Below are 11,012 nucleotides of genomic sequence, written 5' to 3'. Positions count from 1 at the left end.
TGGTACAACTGGTTAATACGTCCACTCTCCACTAGAGGGCTGATTTTTATGTTCGATTTTATATTCAGCTACGTTTGTTAATGACGTAGACGTCTAAATACACCGCACCTACCAATGTACGGCCTTTTAGGAGCAAACCCAGTAAAGAACAAGGCGGGGGCACAGCTATCTTTCTGCTGAGATCTTGTCAATCAGATAAAATGATCATCTACAAGGACATAATCTCTGGTATGTCTAACGGGTCTAATTATTTTTCACTTCTGACGTTTTATAGGAATAGTGTGCTAGTCAATAAGGTAACGGTCTGCACGGCTAGGCTAGCAAGTGTGAACTGAAGACCGTGAAAAGGGGCCGTTTTGGTGATGCCGACGAGGCCTTGAGATGGCTATGCTCACGCGTGCATTTGTCCCTGAGTTCTTTATAATAAAAGGCCTCATTTTACTCGAATGAATCCTTACCTTGAGCCGAAAACCTCTAGAAGTCAGTTTTATTTTTTTATAATCAATGTAGCCATATGCATAATGTTTGCGACCTATACCTGCCGCGTTACTTCCTGCGGTAAGGAATTTACTTGCTATTTAAAAAGCAGAAAAGACGTGGGATGACAAGTTTGTCTACGGTAATGATTTGCCAACGTGAGGCCACGTTTAACGTGACACATTTAAAGACCACAGCTGCTGACAAAACAGACCAATGTAAAATAGTTTTTAGTATTTCACGTTCAGACATTCATTTGATATTCGGCAAATGCCACAGTGGAGAGTTCCTTTAGGGACCGGGGTAAAATTATTATTATAGTTAGGAAACGTGTCCCTTCTTGCAATGTTCGGCCTAACACCAACTGATACAAAGGATGCCTGGCCCAGAGTTATGTAGACTCTACATTTACATTACATTTATTCATTTAGCAGACGCTTTTATCCAAAGCGACTTCCAAGAGAGAGCTTTACAAAGTGCATAGGTCACTGATCATAACAACAAGATAGCCACAAAAACATTGCGAGTGGCCAAACATGAAGCACACATTGTGAACAACCAAAGTAAGTGCCAAAAAGAAGAGCATGTAGTTAAACAAGTTACAATTAAACAACATGAACCGCTATAAGTGCAAGTGTACCTGTGGAAAAAGCAAGCAACAATAATAAAAACAATATATCACAGCGAGTACAAAAATTTAAATCAGTTACCACTAACCACAAGGGCAACAAGTCTCTAAGCAAGAGTCATTGTGATCCTTGAGGAAACTAACATCGGGTCAAGCGAACCATTCCTAAGTACCGTTGTACTCCCGGAACAAGTGCCGGAACTCTAAAGTACAACAGCAAAATAAAATAATATTCAAACTGCTTCTGCACCTTTTTTTCTTATATATATAATATATATATAATTTTTTTTATTACAAAGAAAGGTGCACCATTGGAAATTAATGTTGGGTTTATTAAAGAAGGAACATGGAAACGCTTGCGAAGCCAAGGGAGTTGAGAAAGGGTGAAGGTGTTGTCTCAATGCAGGGAGTGTACAGGCTTCATTGAATATCCCTTGGGTTCTTAGAAACCTAAAAGAAAGTGAGAGAGGGATAAAAAGAACATAAAGGGGTACGAAGCTCAAGTCTGTAAATTGAATGTAGCTTTTTCACAGGACCTCCTCAATAGTGCTCATCATACAGCACAGAAAAAAAACAATTGCTTGTCTTGATACAATATGAAAACATGTTCTGATTTTGATATTGAAATAAATGTACATTCCACTAAACGTTACACAATCGTAAAGGCAGGAATTCAGGCCACACTGTATGCAGGCCTAGTTGGTAATGTGTGTTTCGTTCTTGCAAACACAGTCACTGAATCTTAATGCACATGTCAATTCAGATGTGCTGATAATATACAATCTGATTGTTTAAACGTCTTTGGAGCAAACTGAGATGACCCGACTATCTACATGGCTCTGGTCTGGCCTACTTCCACACCTTTTGTTTAGTCATGAAAATATTTTTCAGCATTTATAGAAAAAAAAACTACAACTGGATGTCCTATCAATACTAGATATGGACACCTCTAAACCAAATCGGATTCTTCTAAATAAAGTGTGTGGACTTCAACCAGAGTTTTTCACACATTGGTTTCCCAAGAAAATATTCCCAACATTTATAATATCCAAAATGGCATTTAATAGATGTAGTCATGCTTAATACAAGAATAGAAGTAAACCCACATTTTAATGAAAAAGAAACCACATCTCATTACAAAGAAATAAAATACTGAAACATTTACAAAAAAATATTATAGATTTCGTATTAATTAGGAGGAGACTTCTTTGAGAAAATAGGGTATGGAAATGAGCTGAAGAAAAGACACCTTTAAAACTGTACCTGATCATTCTATATCCAAAATTCTTGCATTTAATATATTAAATCTGATTATGAGTTTGTTGATTTTCTACATAATGGGAATATTATTTATTTAAAAAAACAAGCAGAGTATTATAAAAAACAGTTCCAGCTTATTTTATATGAGACTACCATGAAATGGCTATCGTGTTTTCTCTTCATTTTGCAGGGGATGAAATGTTCTCAGACATTTACAAGATCACAGAATCGCAAAATGGAATTTTGTATGAAGTAGAGGGAAAGGTGCGTCTACATTGCAAGTAGCTGTATACTGTGAGTAGATAGTATTGGCACATAAGCACCCGTAGATGTATTTTGCATGCTGACTTTTGCATACGTCTACAGGGGCAAATAAGGTAATGAAGTATGAAGGTGTTCGGCTATTCAATCTTGTAAATAGTCTGAACCTGTACAACATAAAACTACGGACAACAGAATAACTTATCTTCACTGCAACTTTGCATTAGTGTTGAATTAAGTATTTTGTCACATTTAACCAGATACGTGGACTGAGTCAGTCTTTATAACTTTGTACGTCTATATCAGTGCTCAGTCCTTCACCATTTCCCAACAACATCCTTCCCTCCTGTCACTTCCTCTTCCCTCTCTTCTTTCTCGTAGATGATCAGCAGGACGGAGGGCATCGATGACAGTCTTCTCGGGGCTAACGCATCGGCGGAGGTGCAGGATGACGGCTGTGAGAGCAGCACGGTCAGCGGGGTGGACATCATCCTGAACCACAAGCTGCAGGAGACCCCCTTCGATAAGAACTCCTACAAGGCCTACATCAAGGAGTACATGAAGGCGTGAGTGTGCGAGAACACCGAGAGAGAAGGCTTTCTATGCGGGGGTTTGATTCGTAGCTTTAGATTCCGGTTGGTATATCCCCTATATCTTGGCTTCCTGTCCCATATCCTGTTCAGAATCAAGTCCAAGCTGGATGAGACCAACCCCGAGAGAGTCAAGCCCTTCATGACGGGAGCTCAAGAAGAGGTGAAGAACATCATGGGCAACATCAAGAACTACCAGGTAACATACAGATCCTGTTCATCTAGATTTCGAGTTCTCTCTACTTTACAGCTGCGTCACCATTGCTCACCGTCAGCTTGATAATTATGCAGATACTTTTGCTCTCTTATATTCCAAGTCATTAAAATTGGATGGAAGCAAGTATATTCTACTTGTTGCTTTTACTTTGAACTTTTACTTCTTCTGTAACTGCACATCGAGATACGGGATGAAGTGAATTTAATTGATGACAGTGAGGTCACATAGGCCTGTGGATACACATTATACCAGGCCTGGGGAAAAGCCAGGACACCCAGTTGCATGCTATTTTGTGATAGCTAGCAATCACAATTTGAATTATGTTAACAAATGCACAAAGCTCTACCTTCATATGAAGTCATATCAATTATTGTGAATTTAAGGTGTGACATAAATGGTTGGGAATTTAAGATGTGATATAAATAATATAGATTGAAGATGTGATAAATTATTGGGAATTTGTGAACATAACTGAAGTTAACAGAGACTTGGATGTAAGACATGTTACAAGCTCTCATCAGACTGCCTAGCCAGCTATCGTTCCAACATGAGGCTCATAAGAATGGGTAGGCATCCTTAAGCAGCAAGCTTTTAATGAGTTAATTAATCAAACACCCCTTTCTCACAAGGAGCACATAGTTCCATGTCACTTGTACATGCAACTTTAATTTCTCCATCTACCTGTAATTTGATTGTGTGTGTATAAACCTACATGTCTTTCATGCCTGTTTTTTTGGTGTTGTGTTCAAGTCTCTGTAATGATGGCCTGATGAAATGGATATTTTTCCCCACTGTCAGTTCTTTACAGGGGAGTCGATGAACCCTGACGGTATGATAGGCCTGCTGGATTACCGTGAAGATGGCACCACCCCCTACATGATCTTCTTCAAAGACGGCCTTGATATTGAGAAATGCGTAAGAGCTTTCGGCTTGTGTACAGACAACCAAACACCCTCTGAGCAGTTTTCTTTAACCCTTTTCAAAACATGTCAGTGATGCTCTGAATCAGACTTTGCAGCCGTGTCTACCCACTGGTCTGGAGCCCAGCCAGCTATACACTATTTACTGTACACCTATCTTCTTAGCCGCTGACTGAGCATGCTGACACACCTTTGACTGCCAGTTTTCACAGCCAATAGAAACGGATGTTCAAACAAACCTGTTTACGTATCGAATCCATATCGTAGAAAGTGCATTTAAAGTGTGTGTACATGTTTGTCTACCCAAAATCACCTGTCTACCCACAATCACCTGTCCTTCCTTGTTTACAGTAACATCCTGAGGACCGCTGCTTTTCTATTGGAGGATGCTTCTAGATTCCGGACCGACCAGACCACTCTTTTACACGATGTTTGCAATGCAAGTTTATTTTCAATTACTTATTTAATTGGTCCTTCATGTCAGCGCTGACTTATTAAACCCACTGTCTGTATTACTGATTAAATGATTGATTATGGTATTGGATAGAATTGGACTTTTGCAGTGTTCAGGTCAAGGCCAAAGCAAAGGATGGTTCAGATAGAAACATTGAATAGAACAAACATGATACTCTGCCATGCAGAATAAGTAGTCACTGCCTTTCTGTTCTGCACATTTCTCTCTCCAACGTTTACAGTGAAATGGCTGGATTATCAAATAGTGAATTCTCTCAGGCCTCATTAGCTTGGTTTTAAGTTCTGTAAGATCACTGGTTCTCAACTGGTGTGTCCTGACCCATATGACAATCGTTCGCTAAATTACGCTGAAAAAGAAATTGACAGAGGGAAGCCTGTCTTCGTGTTGAGATGACCGAGTATCCCTCCAACGATGCAATCAAAATCTGCATACCATATAACACAACCTATCTTTGTTAGTGGCTTTTCAGCTCTGTTCCAGCTAAAGACTAAATACAGAACAGAATGGACATTGAACACAAACTGAGTGGCTTTGTCTATCATCACGCCAGACATTGAAATACTGCACTATTGTTTTGTGAAATAAATGACAATGGTTCCAAAAAATAATAGTTGTGGTTGTGACTTAATGACGAAGGACAAAATATGGGGCTAGATCAGTTGAGAACCGCTGTTAGCAATTCACTTCATTGACCCAGATTTAAATATAACATGATCGCAGACATTTTATTTTATTTTTTATATTCAAGTAAATACTTAAGTGTGCCCAAAGTAAAAGTTATTTGAAGTACAAAACCACACAGTACATGCAATTTCCTGAGTTGCCTACAACAACTCTTGTAAATAAGTAAAAAAACAATGCCATGCATGTAGTCGGCAGAATCAATATGTATAGGACAGTCCAAAGTGCTGACTTACGATACAATGCCATATAAACACCAAAAAGAATGGTATTTTTCAGATTTGAAATAGAACTCAAGAACAATCTTTCAAACTCTACACTGGCCAGGAGCCTGGAGGTCAATGATGGCCCCAAACAAAGTGGTCTCTCCTGGGCTAGTCGCTCTTCATCTCCACCTCTTCCTCCTCTACCTTGTAGTGCCGGTACTCTGGCTTCAGCTCCCAGGTGCTCTTGTGTGTACTCTTGGTATTGTAAACCCCAATCTCTCTCAGGATCTCCTTCAGGTATGTCTGCAGGTCAGAGAGGTCCTATTAATCCCAATACTTCTGAAAACAACCCAAATGAGCCACCTCTATTAACTATTACTACCCTAAATTGCAGAACCCTAAAATGTTCTGCTGTACTCTCCATGGCCACTAGATGTCTATACTGAGCTGTTAATGAATTTCCTCTTGTCAAAGCGTATTTGCTGTACTTGGAAAACATTCAGGTTCCCACATTTCAGTAAACTGCAGGAGTTTATGAGTGAGGGAACCATCCCTACAGCTCTAGGGTTGGAGCCCTATCAGTCCTTGCGAGTAAAAACATCCCTCCAGGCCGACTCACCTATAATCATGCCATCAGAGAGGACCTGTTACCCATCGTCAGAACCTCCACGCATCAGTTGTGTTCAACCAACTCAAGTAGGCCACTCACCACAGGTTGCTTGGTAATATCCACCAGATCTTTGATGTTGTAATACTGGTGTTTCTCAAACGCAGAGAAGAGCATGTCCATCACCTGCTGTCTCTCCGCTCTCACCATCCGCCCCTCAGACTTCTTCTTCTTCTCATAGTCCAACTAGACATACAAGGACACACATGGACACAGTCTACACAGTCTGAACACAGGCTTGTCCTGGTGAAGGTTTTTAAAAAGACACGAGGGGAAGACGTGCAGGAAATGGCCCAGGAATTGAACCCAGGCTCAAGTTGTAAATGCTCTACCCGTTGAGCCACTGGGGTGCCCCTTTGCATGATGTAAGTAAAGTGTCTTTCCTTACATTGGTTAAGTGGTTAGACACAGGTTTAAAGTTGTTGGTAACAGCCTTGTCCAGCTTCTGGGACAGACGAACCGGCTTGGAGGACTCTGCAATCTGCATCCTGTGGAGAGGGCAACAGGGAGTAACACACACACACACACACACAACTCAGGCTGACAAGTAAGATATCACAACAATGCAGAGGAAAAAAAATCTATATATTGAATAGTAACTTGCCGCACTATTTTGTATTTTCTTTAGAAGGAAGCCTTCTATTCGGCAACCAATAAGTTACTGACTAATGCTACCTTTCACACAAACATGGAAAGAAAATATGATTGCTGTGATAGTAGTGCAATGATTGACATTGAGTGGCCTGTAATTAAGTCCCAACTAAAGATGATAATTGCAGTGTCAAGGAGCACGTTACACTACATTGTTGATGCACCTTTTTCTGAACTCTCACTATCAGTCTTAGGTCGATCAAGGTGAAAATGACGAAGCTAATGGTTACCATTCAAGTGATTAATTAAATAGCAATTTTCATGAGGAAATACCCTGAGAGCTAATCTGTTTCATCAACAGTAAATCCAAGTCTAGAAGTGAACAGCAGGTTAGCGTAGATTTTAAGGTTTAACAAGATTAAAACCTCACTTCTTTAGCTTCATGTAGCTTTCGTTGACAACAGGTCTGCACTCTGCTCTCTGAACCACCATTCCCTCCAGACATATCTTATCTGGAAAAATACATCATCCTTCAATCACACACACAGAATGGTGAGAGATCATTACAATAGACTTGCTGAAAGGAACTTTAGGTGTTCAAACACCTGGTCAAAACACATACAATATATAAATAATAATAACATGCAAACAGTCCATTAGAAAACAAGGAAGCATGAGCATATTAATTAAAAAGTCAACAGTTTGATGTGTGTACAGTATAGTATGTAGTACAATAGACCAATTATTTGTTTGTAAACATTTGGGATGCGCGAGCAACATGGTAGCAGAAAACCGGGAAAGGTAGCCTTTATAACGGCTAGAGGATTACATGGATAATACAAATAGTTTAAAGAGATTTAAAAAGACCAAAAAGGTCAAGGAGGACAGCCTTTAAGAGAGAAAGCGATTCCCCATTCATCTGTCACATCAGAATTTTTATTTGGGTCACAAAAGTCTTGAAATTTGAGTGAGAATGTCGCCCGGTAGACCGCGTTGTCTTAGGCGGCAGCCAGTCTCTTGTCTTGGTCGTGTCATGTCACAAAGTTCATAATTTTACAGTTCGGTCAATTCTACACCAAAGAATTCGACACCAGAGTTCGTCTTTTGCCTCCGACATGCGCAGTTGAGCCTGCTTGACAGTCATGTGACGTAGGGTGATAATTGGTCTGTACACTGATATTTCAGAGGGCTGAATTATTAAATTACATTTCAACGTGTGAGTAACTGAACAGTTGGTGAGTAACTCAATCCCTGCCAGTCCAAAACGAAAAACATTCATCCAAATTCATGTTTGGCTGAATTGCACCCCCTCGACCAAACCAACAGACACAGAACACTACCCCTTCACAAGGGGCTCCACAACCTGACCTCCACACAGCACACTCATCAGGGCTGCTCTCCAAACCAACAGCTTGACATTTTACAGGTTTGTGATTCACCTATTTTGGTGCAGCTGCCTTTGTCCTGTTCTGCTATTGTTGGTTTGTCTTGTTATCTATGTGGGATTCCTGGCTCGTGGATTCGAACTGGTTTGATCCAGACAGCCGAGCCTCGGTCATAAAGCTCCTGGTTCCAGTTGGTGAGCGTTGGCGTTTATCGTTGGTCAGAACATTTGCTGTTGTATCGTCACTACCTCTCATGTCTCCTCTGATTCAATAAAGTCATATTAAAAATTCAGTACGCAGATCTCTAAAAAGAACAAAAAAGGCTTTCAGCCCTGTAGTGTCATAAGAGAGGAATACTCCTAGCAGTCCCAGAGACTGTCACTTGCACTCACACAAATTATTTTCAGTGTCATGACCATTGAATCTGCAATGCCATTTTAAACATGGAAATCTACCCGTTTCCAAAGGCCATGTTTGTGTAGTTGGAATTTGAGAGAAAACGTTACAGAGTTCTCTCATTAATATACTGTACGTCTTTGCCTTTTACACAAATGGCCGTAATTATGTGCAATTATTGGGCGATGAGTATCGCAACGCTCGTCAGTGAAACTCCGTAAACACACCCACACACACACACACACACATTCTACTTTGCTAAAACCTCCATCTGCACAGTAAGCCACAAGCTAGGGTCAACTGAGGTCAAGGCTGTGAGGGAGAGAAAATGGGATTCATTTCACTCTCTCCCACTCTCCTTCCCTCCCTCTCTCCCTTTATTCACTGCAGGCTCCATCTCTCTACCAGCACCAGAACCATCTCCACCATCTGGCCTCTCATGGCAGCAGTCCTCCATGCAGCTACAGTTGGTTTCTCTGAATTACAACCCTGGTTGGTCCTCAGGGACACAGCTACGTAAGAGATATATGCCCTGCAAACACAGAGTTGGATGGAAGAGAGAGAGAGAGAGAGAGAGAGAGAGAGAGAGAGAGAGAGAGAGAGAGAGAGAGAGAGAGAGAGAGAGAGAGAGAGAGAGAGAGAGAGAGAGAGAGAGAGAGAGAGAGAGAGAGAGAGAGAGAGAGAGAGAGAGAGAGAGAGAGAGAGAGAGAGAGAGAGAGAGAGAGAGAGAGAGAGAGAGAGAGAGAGAAGAGAGAAAAAGAGAAAGGTCAAGAGAGAGAAGTGGGAGGACAGAAGAGAGGGGTGATGCCAGAGCGGGGGAGCAAAGAGATACGAGCGAGAGACAGAGAGAAACAGAGAGAGAGAGGTGGAAAAGAGTGGTGGGAGGGGGGAGTGACCACAGCACTTGTAGCTCAAGGCTGTGGAGATGAAAGAGAGGTTGGACCTTTCCATTGTCTTTTTAACCTTGCTAAAAACCCTACTGGTCTCAAGGGAGAAAGTGGTGAAGTGAAAAATCGAGAAATGAGAGAGTACAAGTGGTAGAAATATGTGAAATAGAAAAGGCTGAGGGGTGGAAAGGTCAATCTTCCACCCCCTCCTCCTCTCCTACCACCTGCATCTGCTCCTAGGAAACCGCGAGTTGCGTTCCAACCTTGCTAAGCAGAGCCAGAATCCAGCCTTGAGCCTCCTACCAGTGTTCCCTAGGCATCTCCACTGCTCTCACATTTGAATATCCCAACAACAAAAGTACTTGGACTTCCAACAGATATCTCAAAGCCTTGCCAAATTCAGTTCCTGAAAAAATAAATAAAAACAAACACATCGAAATTCTCCCCAAACAGAAACAAAAGGTTTCGAAAGAAAGTGTCAGCTGTAAATGGAGCCCTTGGCAGAAGTTAATGCAGTGTGGATTTGGTGTTCAGCCTTGAGGAGGCAGAGCAGGGACAAAGACAGACACAGAGAGAGGGGGAGGGAGAAAGAGACTCACATATATACACACGCACAACCGACAATAGTGACAGATCTTCAACAGTAGTCCAGTCGTTCCCCCCTCCCCCCTACACACACACACACCCCACTCCCCAAGCAGTCACCAAGTCTAATGGCACACACACACACAGCCTTGGATGTTTTATTCTTAGGGCTCCTGTGTGTGCCTATCTGAGGAGATGTGCAGTGACAGACTGCCCTCGAGCCATCTCATCTGACTAGCCTTAGCTATAAATGATTTAAAGGGATGGAGCTGATTTGGAAGGATCATCAATACCATCCACAACCTCAGCACAACACTGGCAGTTTTTAGGGGAAGCAGGGGGGGGGGGGGGGGGGGGGGCGCTCTCTTTTTTTGCTCAAATTCATACCCAACTTCAGACTTGCCCCCCCGCTGCCACCTGTGAGACTGTGGCGGGGTCCTTCTCCTTCAAAGCCCTGACGCGTTTGTCGAGATGAACATCAAGAGTCTTGGCACGCACACAGAGAGCCAGCACACATCTCATACATGACTATTTTAAGTGGTTGCCCATGCCAGCTTGACAGCGGTTTGTGAGTCAACACTGGAGCTTAGTCTTACAGAGACGTCATGAATAATTCTACATCTTAAATCCGTTATTAGCAAGTGGAAATAATATATAATAGTGCCCTTATTTTACTTTCTGGGGGAAAACAACACGGACATCAAACATTTTGGCGTTAAGTTATCTTCCACAAAATGTTACAATTATCTCTCCTGTTTATCCTTCATTGAGGCTGAGAGGGAAAGC

The 11,012-nt window shown here is 41.7% G+C and overlaps 2 protein-coding genes across 3 annotated transcripts in view; one reads left to right on the top strand and one right to left on the bottom strand.

Annotated features, from left to right (window-relative positions):
• The first annotated feature begins 102 nt into the window (after positions 1-102).
• Positions 103-5,563, top strand: LOC136965092 (translationally-controlled tumor protein homolog). Of its 2 annotated transcripts, XM_067259096.1 has the most exons (6): positions 103-228; positions 2,556-2,629; positions 3,008-3,192; positions 3,310-3,415; positions 4,232-4,348; positions 4,705-5,563. In XM_067259096.1, exons 1-6 carry the CDS (start codon positions 201-203, stop codon positions 4,705-4,707), a joined length of 513 nt encoding a protein of 170 aa, XP_067115197.1. In that variant the 5' UTR covers positions 103-200; the 3' UTR covers positions 4,708-5,563. The 2 variants fall into 2 exon arrangements, with proteins under 2 accessions (XP_067115197.1, XP_067115204.1); XM_067259103.1 differs by lacking the exon at positions 103-228 and having other exon boundaries at positions 2,556-2,659.
• Positions 5,540-11,012, bottom strand: part of gtf2f2b (general transcription factor IIF, polypeptide 2b) — a 12,604-nt gene continuing 7,131 nt past the window's right edge. Inside the window, exons 5-8 of the mRNA XM_067259116.1 lie at positions 7,404-7,485; positions 6,771-6,870; positions 6,425-6,568; positions 5,540-6,018 (exon numbers count right to left, since the gene is read on the bottom strand). Of these exons, the coding sequence (XP_067115217.1) occupies positions 5,884-6,018; positions 6,425-6,568; positions 6,771-6,870; positions 7,404-7,485 (461 nt within the window). The 3' untranslated portion in view covers positions 5,540-5,883. The remainder of the gene's footprint in view (positions 6,019-6,424; positions 6,569-6,770; positions 6,871-7,403; positions 7,486-11,012) is intronic.

This window comes from Osmerus mordax, chromosome 2 (genome assembly GCF_038355195.1).
Source record: "Osmerus mordax isolate fOsmMor3 chromosome 2, fOsmMor3.pri, whole genome shotgun sequence".
NCBI lineage: Eukaryota > Metazoa > Chordata > Actinopteri > Osmeriformes > Osmeridae > Osmerus > Osmerus mordax.
The sequence above is the reverse complement of the archived record's forward strand: the minus strand, read 5'-3'. Positions and strand labels throughout refer to the sequence as shown.

What these genes read in the sequence shown, in the direction of transcription:
- LOC136965092 (XM_067259096.1), top strand. Translation starts at nt 201, where the DNA reads ATGATCATCTACAAGGACATAATCTCTG. An exon ending in CTACAAGGACATAATCTCTG is followed by an intron (nt 229 to 2,555) that starts GTATGTCTAACG and finishes TTCATTTTGCAG; the next exon opens with GGGATGAAATGTTCTCAGAC. An exon ending in ATCAAGGAGTACATGAAGGC is followed by an intron (nt 3,193 to 3,309) that starts GTGAGTGTGCGA and finishes TATCCTGTTCAG; the next exon opens with AATCAAGTCCAAGCTGGATG.